The sequence below is a fragment of the Corvus brachyrhynchos genome, unplaced genomic scaffold (genome assembly GCF_000691975.1).
Source record: "Corvus brachyrhynchos isolate BGI_N302 unplaced genomic scaffold, ASM69197v1 scaffold116, whole genome shotgun sequence".
NCBI lineage: Eukaryota > Metazoa > Chordata > Aves > Passeriformes > Corvidae > Corvus > Corvus brachyrhynchos.
Genome location: NW_008240221.1, coordinates 13,781,842 through 13,791,269, shown reverse-complemented (window position 1 = coordinate 13,791,269; position 9,428 = coordinate 13,781,842). Strand labels below are relative to the sequence as shown.

Genomic DNA, 9,428 nt, shown 5'->3' with positions numbered 1-9,428 from the left:
CTTGAGAAGACTATTTTTCATTTGAGACTTGATCATTATGGACTTCAAGCTACAGATAATTGATTTGAGTGGGGTTTGAAATAGAGAAAGCAGTGTAAAAAGCAGAGAGGAGACAAGATAGGTGTATTTGGTAGTTTGCTGAGGAGTTCTGCTGCACCTTATACCAGTTGAGAATTTTTAAAAAACATTTTTGACCAGCTTATGTTTCTGGAGTCCTGACTAAATGCAGTGTATCTGTTCGAGTAAAGCTTTTAAGTGAGAACTTCAAGCATTCAAAAGCATTCAGAACTAATACAAGCATTACGAAGTATAATCAGTCAACTAATGTAATTTCTAGTTATTGTTCTTACAAGGAGTTGTGATTCCTTAAAAATGTTTTCTCTCATCCTTGGACTCTGTTTTTACTTGGGTAAATATTATACTTTAGGATGTTGCAGAGGCTTATTTAATCTGGACTGTTTTGGCAGTACAGTGGTTTCTTGCCCATCATGCTGAGGTGTGAATTACCTGGATGATTCAAATAGTGCTACTTGATAATACCAAAAAGCAAAACTTAAGGTTCTTCTTAAGGACCATATAGTAGCAAGACATGAGATGTGTAGCTCCTTGCTGTTTCACTGCCATTATATGGAAAAAAATATATCAGATGAGACTATCTTACCATTCCCCATCATCCTTTCCACATCACAGACAAGGCAACAGAATTCACATCTGGTTTGTCTACATATCCATGAGAGTGAGGGTGGCATTGAGCATCACTGACAAATACAAGAGGAAATTCAGCACCTAGATTTCAAGTTTGAGAAGCTGATGTCCATTTACTGCTATTTATCTTTGGAACATAAAGACACGTGGATGATGACTTGGAGGTTCTTCAGGTTCTCCATTGGTTGTTGGCATGACTGAGTCCATGTTTTATAGTCTGGAAAGGTGACCAAAATGAATGTGCTGTATATTTCAAATGCAAATACAGAAATGTTCTCCAAGGGAATAAATAAGCTTTCAATAGGATTGGTTCATGTTGACACAGCGTGGGTGTGATTATCTACTGCTGCTGTGGAAAACGGACCAGGTGTTTGGAAGTTCAAGTCACTGCTGTGAGCGCTTGCCATGACTGACACTCTGTTGTGCTCAGTTTTCCATGTTTAGCATTGTAAAGCTCTGCTATGGTGTGTATATTGAAATATGGTACCTGATAATGTGCTTCAAAACAGTATATCATGAGAGAAATATGTGACATGGATATTTCTTACATTTTTATACATGTATATGCTTCCAGAATGGCTGTGTTGAGTTGGTTGAAAGGCGATGTTTTCATTTCCAGACTCTTAGGTGATGAATGGCTGTTGTCTTTATGATTTGTGGCTGCCAGAATTTCCTGTATGTTTGGCAGTATTTTATGTCAGCCACTCAAGAGGCAATTCTGTGCAGAAGCCAGGCAGAACTACTCTGCTTGCTGCAGGCAGTAATGGGGGAATATGCTTTGGAACAACCTTAAGAGAGTACATTTGGCAAAAATAAATGTCTCCAGTACAAAAAGTGTGTGCTGGGAGTTTCAGGTGTGTATCATAGGCAGGTAACTCCAGTGATGACTGCTGTTCAAAAGGAATAAAATGATTTTTTTTCTTAAAGGAAGAAAGCAAAACTAAGTTTTCATGTTTATAGTCTATTGGTTTATTTGTTTATGGGTATATTCAGAAAATAGTTTGCCAGACATATCATTCAAGCATCTCTTGCATTCATGGCACCATCATGTAGTTCTCTTTTTTTACTAAGGGTTTTCTGGCTTCATCCATAGGCAGCAGAGGGTTAAAGGCTTAATTGCAATCACTGCAGCTGCACTTGTGATCAAAACTGCCCACAGATTAGAATTATACATTGATATAATGCAGCTGAAAGTTCAATATCAAGGAAATAATACTTCTTCCCATTTGATTCCTTCATTTTTAAATTAATTGTCGGATATTATTATGCACTGATAAAATAGATTTACCTGGGGAAAAACTTCAACAACCATTCAGGATTTCTGTCTTTTAACCTTGTGCTCTTGTGCATTGTGATCTGCAGAGGAGAGAAAGGATTCAGCGAGAACAGTGTTTTTAACATTTGGCAGTTCCTTGTATTTGACTGAATTTGAGTGAGAGGGAAGATTATTTGATTGCTGCAGGTTTGTGGAAATTACTGGCATGAACAGAATTTCTTGATGAACAAATGGGTCTATATTGCCAAAGAAGCCTTAAGCCGTCAGTGAGCAACTCATGGATCTTGTGCAACAGATGGACAAGTATGTGAATACACTGCTGTGCTCCTCTGAGTAAACTTCATTGTATCAAAAGTAAAGCTCACTTGCTTATTCTACTTCATACAAACCAAATGACTCTGAAGGAAGGTGCTTTTTACACATCTGTGCAATTTAAGTTGTGTAATATTATCAATCACACACCTTCTGGCTGTATTGCATTTCTTGGATCAAAACTGCAGAAATGCTGTGTGCGCAGACATTAATTTTTTGCAGACAAAGTAGCAGGTTCAAGTATGAGACTTAACAAAGCATTGCAAGTATGTACTATACATACAGTGTCTGATCCTTGGCCCCAAATGTGCACTGAGTAAGAAGCACTTGCCCTGTGGGCAGTGATTCATAACTGGCAAATCTTCAGCTGGAACTTGGTGGGGAAAAAAACCATTGCCAGCAATTCCTGCCACCACACATGAACAAAACCTACCCACCACCACCAAAATATGACCTGGTGTCATATTCCTAAATTTACTTTATTCTAATAGGTGACTATCCAATTGTTTCCCCCTCTGCAAAATACTTGGGAATGTTATAATTCACAGAAGAGCATTGCTGTGAGGGAGATGCTTGTTCTTAGCATTCATTGTTAGGTTTGCCTTTTGAACATGCATGGCTTTCAAGTTGCATTTCCCAGTCTGGGTTGTACTCATTGTGCATTTTTTTTTTTTCTTTTTAGTGGACTATATTGTGGAATATGACTATGATGCAGTGCATGATGATGAGTTAACAATCCGAGTTGGGGAAATCATCAGGAATGTGAAAAAACTGGAAGAAGAAGGATGGTTGGAAGGGGAGTTAAATGGCAGAAGGGGCATGTTCCCTGACAATTTTGTGAAGGTGAGTTTTCTGCATTGGCTTAGTTTTACTGTGATGGTGTGGCAGGGTCATTGTTACTGAAATGGCTGGAATACACGACAGTTGTATTTGTAACAGGATGATTTTTTTTTTTTAAATGGGAAGACGTTCTAGGTGATAGATTTAAAAAAATCTTCAAAAGCGTATTAAAAAAATGTTAAGTTCTGCTGTCTGTTCTTACTCACTTTAGCATTTCTTTTGGTCTGCACCCTCACACTATGTATTTTGTGTCACTCTGACTTCTGCAGTGCACCAAGTTGTAGCCAAGGTTTTCTGCTTTAGTGGGATGAACTGATTAAACAACCAAGACTATAAAAAACCCCTAAACTTACTCCTATCTAAGACATCCAGTCGTAAGAAAGTTGGCAAAGTGGGGTCACAGCTCAGTCAGCTCACCTATAGTGAAAAGCTGCATCCTCAGGCTGTGCTGATGTGGGTTCTTCAGCCTGGATCAAACTGCTTTATTTGAAGGAGCAATTCTACCTTACCTGGGACTCTGTTGCTGGCACTGTCTTTTTTGTGATCCTGCAAATTCCTTCCTGCAAACTTCCATATAGTTCCACTGTAGATATTCCTGCCCCTTTTAAAGTGAAATGAGTTTTTTTCAAACCAGAACTATCCAGTGTATCTTACTGTGATACTGTCATGTTGTAAAACCTAAGGGGATAGTGGTCCAGTACTATAAACACTTCTTTACAGTTGCTTATTTTAAATTTGACAATTTTTCTGAAAAACTGAAAATATAAAATTGCTCTTTTCTGATTTACTGTGGGGGATTTTAAGATTTTCCTTTTAAAATGGATGTGAACAATCCAGTTGTTCTCAGTGAGGGTCTCGTACTAAGGGAAAGTTTGTATGAATGCTTTGCACTTGTCTATCGTTTTCAAGTTGTTGGTAGTTTAGTTTGAAGTCATCTTTGGGTTTTGAGTCCTGTATAAACAGTAATTTGACCTCAAGTGGTGTTTTGATGGTTATTGTGCTGATGTTCTTAATTAGCTCTCAAGTGCTGTGTAGGAAGAAAGCATCAGACTCAGTTCTTTGCTGGTTTATGTGTCATCAATTTGTCCTTCTGCTGAAGAGCAAAGATGGGTTGGATGTGGCATGTTTCTATGTTAATTACCAAACTTGCTGGGTGTTTTCTTGCCCTTCTGCTGCTGTGGCTTTTATAAACTTTGTTTAAAATTATTTCCATCCTGGCATCTCAGCTGCAGCTATTTTTAATTCTCAGCTGCAGGTATTTTTAATTCTCCAGCTGTTCATATGTGCATGGCATGGTCGGATGCCCTGAATTACAGGGGACAGTTTTCTAGAACACGCAGGGTTTTGGAGAAGTAGAAGGGAAGTTGTGCAGAAGAAAATTATCACTTTTGTTTCATGACAGCAGGGGTAAGTCGCCTTCTTGGTGCTGGAATTGAGTGCAGTTATGAGGCTGATCTTGGGAACTTTTCTTTAACACGGTGTGTTTAGGCTGGAAGGCTTTTGTGCAGTGGTGAGATCATGGGAAAGCATTAATTGTTATAGTAGTGAAAGTTGTGTGTTTTCTTCATGGTAAGTTCGATTACAGTTTTTTCTTAAATGTTAATATACAGGTAGTTACCGTTTGAGAGACTACTTCTGGGAAAGCTATTGCAGAAAGGTGGTGGATTTTTTGGTTTGTTGGTTTTTTTGGTTTTTTTGGGTTTTTTTTTTTTTTTTTTTGTTGGTTGGTGGTGGTGTGCCTTCTCCCAAACCATTCTCATTTGCTGCTGTAGTAGGTTGTTGGATCATGCCGTAGGATCTATGGGATGCTACTGTGACCAGAGTGCTACAAGTACCAAACCTCAGCAACTAAACTCAAATGGTCCAGCTCGGCCTGGTGTGCTGTTAACACCTGCAAGGTGTGGGTGACCTGCTGGAGGGAGGTGGAAAGGAGCTCAAGCAGGGCTGGACTTTGGCCTTGTGAATGAGGAAAGTCCCTCGAGAACTGGACTTACTTGTTTGCTGCCGAGAGCAACCACCACCACTGGGAGTGGTAAGAACAGTGAGGATGCTGACAAGGGATGAGTATTGCTGACTTCTCATGACCCACGTGAAAGGGAAGGAGCATGAAGGTCTGAAAGAGGACAGAAACGTAACCAGAGAGGGCAAATTGCTGTGGACAGGGCTAAGGGTCGCACCAAGTTTTACACCTTTGGTTGCAAAATTCTGGAACTGTACTTGAATATTTATTCCTTCCTGAAAGGATCATCTTACTCTCCTGTTAGGAGTATAATTTCATGCATTAAATGGGGATCTGGCCTGAATGCATTATGTGGTTAAATTTGTGGTGGCTTTTTGGTGATACATATATACACACTGGTTTAAGAATTGAACTGAGGCCAGGATGTAACCTCTCCATGCAGACTATGGATGGTAAATTATAATTGTGTTGGTCTGGAAAAGATTAAAATTTGAAGCTGAAAGTGCATGTGTTATCCACTAGATTTGCCTTCATGTGTAAAATTTAAGAACATAATAAATACGACAGATTAAACTGGGTGAAGATAAACATATTTCCTTTTTCAAATGTTAGATGTTATTAGAGAAGATAAATTATTTTTAAAAAAAGGAATAAAAGCCTTTGATTTTCATCAACGGAAAGAGAATTGGGGGATGGTTCTAATTCCAGCTAGTTTGTTTTTGCTAATTTTGGTAGTTTGTGTCTTCTTCATCCTGTGTGAGGGCAGGAAAAGAGCTTGTTGCCTTGGTGCCAGCTTCGAGCTGTCCTTGGCTGTTGGGCAGCACAAGGCTGCTTCTTGCCTGTTTGAAGGACAAGCAAAATGTGGACAGGAGGATTATTGCTGTATGCTGCCTGAATAGGTTGGATGCCCCAGATTCAGACTGTATCCTCACTGCTAAAGCAGATCAGTCTCCTTCTGTTCCCTCATTCTGGGCTCTGCCCGTACGTTGGATTTACGGACATTTTGTGCCACTTCTCATGATTTGAAAAATGCATCTTTTCTATTTGAAGTATGACTAAGTGCTGTCAACTTCATTTTGGGTTGTTAAAGCAGGAAATAGCTTGTTGATTGTCATTCTTTTATTTCTCAAGCTTCTAAACATTGCAAAGTATTTTAAATTGTGATAGTAGGCTTGTTTCATGTTGTGGTAACAGTTGGGTCTTTGCTGTTAGAAGTGTAGCAAAGGAAGCTGAGACTGTTTTTAATTGGGTTAATTTATTGAACAGTGTGGGTGAGCTAAGCACTCTGTGACTTTGAAACACTCCTATGGAGAAGGGAATTCATGGAAGCTTCCTGTGGATACTGATGTAATGCTGGTGCTTGGTACCTTACAAGGCTGGGTTTTCTTGGTTTCTACCCAAGCCTTTTGCATATTGATGGTGAAATCCTGGAGAATGATCAGAGCTTGGTGGTTCCTGGTGCCAGCTGGGACCAGGATTTTTTCTGTGAGCCCAACACTTGATGGGTTAACCAGCAGTTTGAGATGGTCTGTCCCAAAAGATGCAGTTCTTGGTGCTGACTTCACTTGCATCATTTTTCTTTAAAAGAAAGAGAACAGGTAGACTCAGCTAAGAGGAACCCCACAAAGCCTCTGAAACATCCTCAGATACTACTGTGCGGCGTCACTGTGTGGGATGGGGAGCGGGAGGTGCTGTAAAGGTTGGGTGGGGAGTCAGTGAGTGGGATGTCCAGAGCAGTCCTAAAACCAGAAGATGGTGGTAAATGTACAGTTGAATGCAAGTAGGTTAAAAAAGAGTGCAAGCAATTACACTGCCTGCTTGTGAAGCTCATTTCCTTGAATTCACTTTTCAGTGCTCAGGCTTCTTAAAGACGTTCTGCCTGTTCTGCAGAGCTGGATTTTGGAGTGCGCATGTTTCCAATGTTATTAACAAAACCTGGTGTGAAATTCCTGTTTGAACTCTGTGCGTATCCTCTTTGAGTGGGGTTGAATTAGCGTTCTTGTTTCTGACATTGTTATTGCTGTTTTTCTGCTTCTTCCTGTATGGGCAATTTAAAATAAACAGCTTCATAAATTCCTTAAAGGAATTAGCAACGGAACCTAGCACATTTCTATTGTTTTCTTTGAGAGCAGCTTTTCCTTTCTAAAATCCATCACAGTGAGAAATGTGCACACATTCGTGTGTCTCCAGTGTGATTTAGAGAAATGCAGTAATGCTGTTAGATGGAACGTGTGAGGTTTTTGGAGATATTAAGGTGTGTGGAATGTGGAAAACCTTTTGATTTTGGGTTGGGTTTTATTTCTGTTTGCTTCTAGACTTTATATAATATACAGGAACAGTTCTCTGAAGTTAAAGATTAAGAGTCCAGGCTTCTTCTCCTTCAGGAAATCCCCCAGACTTCCCTCTTTCTCTAGCCCAGTGAATCTTAACTTCTTTGCATTTACTTCAACAAGATGGACTAAGATTAATTTTTGTTGATTTATTTGTTTTGAGTAGTTCTGTTCACTCTCAGACACCTATTGTGTTGATAACTGAAAGTGATGATTTGGTGTTTATCCTTCTGCTTATTTTTTAAGGTTTTTGCCCCTACACAGCAGAGATGTTTTTCTTTTAAGAACTGAAGTTCCTTGTTTTATTTCATTTATTGCTCTCTTTGTTTTGTAAATAGCTGTATTGTGAGTAATAGGCTTTACGTGGTAGTAAAACCAGTTTGATCATAAGCTCAAGGCAGTAACTTGGATGAGGGAGGAGCAGTGGATAGATTAATCAGTAGCTTTCATCAGTTAAGGCAGAGAAGTTTGCCAGCAGGCTTTGGGGACATTGTGGTGAGCAAGCTGGACACTTCTCGGAGTGTGTTTGGGACATGCAGCACCTCAGCCTTGGAGCTGGTGCGGGGACAGCTTCCTGCCTGCACAGGTGTGAGCAGCTGCTGCCGCGCTAGCGCTGAGCCTGGATCCTCTCCAGGTTAACACGTGAACTTTGCTCACTGTGACATTTTTCTTCCTCCCCCTGGATAAAAAACCCTGCAACACTGGGCGTGTTTGAGCAAATATGTCCTTGGAAGTGGTAAGCTTGTTTTATTTTCTGTATGTTCTTAGCATCAAAAGTTGTAAACAGACTTTGTGATTTGGGGTGGTGAATGGGAACAGCATGAATTCAAGTTATGCTTGCAATATGATTTTGAGAGTTTATTTAGTATATGGTGTAAATTCTTGGTCTTAGAATTGTTTGTATAATAAAAATACTTGAGTTTGGTTTAGCTTATGTCCCCTTCTCTAGTATAGGAGACACTTAGAGATTGCAGACAACTACTGTGCTTGCAGAAAGAATTCTTTTTTAAAAGGATGATTTGTTTCTACGTAATTCTTACTGTTCAACTTCCTGGTCTGTGTGTTTGTGGAAACAAAACACAGCCCAGGCCTCTTTTCTTCCCTTTTCATCATCCCCAGATGAACACTTCAGAGTAGTAGCATAGCTGACCTACCTTCTTTAGTTTGTCTTTGCTGTCTCTGTCCTGTGCTCTCACTTGGAGGGATGCTGTTAAACACAAGTGTGCTGTGAGCCAGTGGGAGAAGTTTTGGCTGAAAGCTCCTTCAAGCATAGCATCTTCCTTAATTCCTTTTCGAAAATAGTAAATTGACCTCACCCAGCACTTTAAAAGGAATCATGGAGTTGAGAGGGATCGCAGACAAGACAGACTCTTCTAGGTTAATTCTAACCTGGGCATGATTAAAAAGTGTAGCAACATTAGTTCAAAAAGCAGATTGATAAATACACTTTTAAGCAATGTATATAGGTTAAGCCATATGTATTTAGTTTGAAGTAAGTAGGATGTATTTAAGGAGCAGAATAAAATACTTATTTCCAATATGTTGTCATCTGCTCCTTAAAGTATTCTGTCCAAAATCTCTGCATCCACATGAGGCTTGGAGAAAATAAGATATACAGCAATTTATCAGTCCTGTTGGTCAAATGACGTTTCATTTTATACAGCCTTTTCCTTGGCTTTATTATTGTTTTGAAGGAACTGTCACCGCAGGGGGTTGTGCAAGGAGGTGACACTGAGTGCTCCGAGCAGCACTGCTTCCCAGGCAGAGTAGGCAGCCCTGCTGGTAAGAAGGTGATGTTTGCTTCGAAGCTGGCAGTTCTTGTTTCTCAGAAACAAAGATTACATGCAAGATTGAAAGCCATATTAAGTAATTTCAGTTTCAGTGCTGAGTATATGAGAGAAGCACTGGGCTCTTTGTCTCCCAGCAAGGAGTGAAGCTGAGTGTTCAGGCTGGTGCTTTAACACCTGTTGCCAATACTATGGTGCCTCCCATTGTTCCTGCTGCT

The 9,428-nt window shown here is 39.9% G+C and overlaps 1 protein-coding gene across 2 annotated transcripts in view; it reads left to right on the top strand.

Moving 5' to 3' along the window:
• The first annotated feature begins 2,893 nt into the window (after nt 1-2,893).
• The window catches only part of CD2AP (CD2 associated protein), a 56,109-nt gene continuing 49,574 nt past the window's right edge, over nt 2,894-9,428 (top strand). The window contains exon 1 of one of the 2 annotated variants that reach the window (XM_017745006.1): nt 2,894-3,136. In XM_017745006.1, coding sequence (XP_017600495.1) covers nt 2,909-3,136 — 228 coding nt within the window. In that variant the 5' untranslated portion in view covers nt 2,894-2,908. Of the gene's footprint in view, nt 3,137-7,888; nt 8,160-9,428 lie in introns of those variants that run through there. The other variant, XM_017745007.1, reaches the window with a different exon arrangement.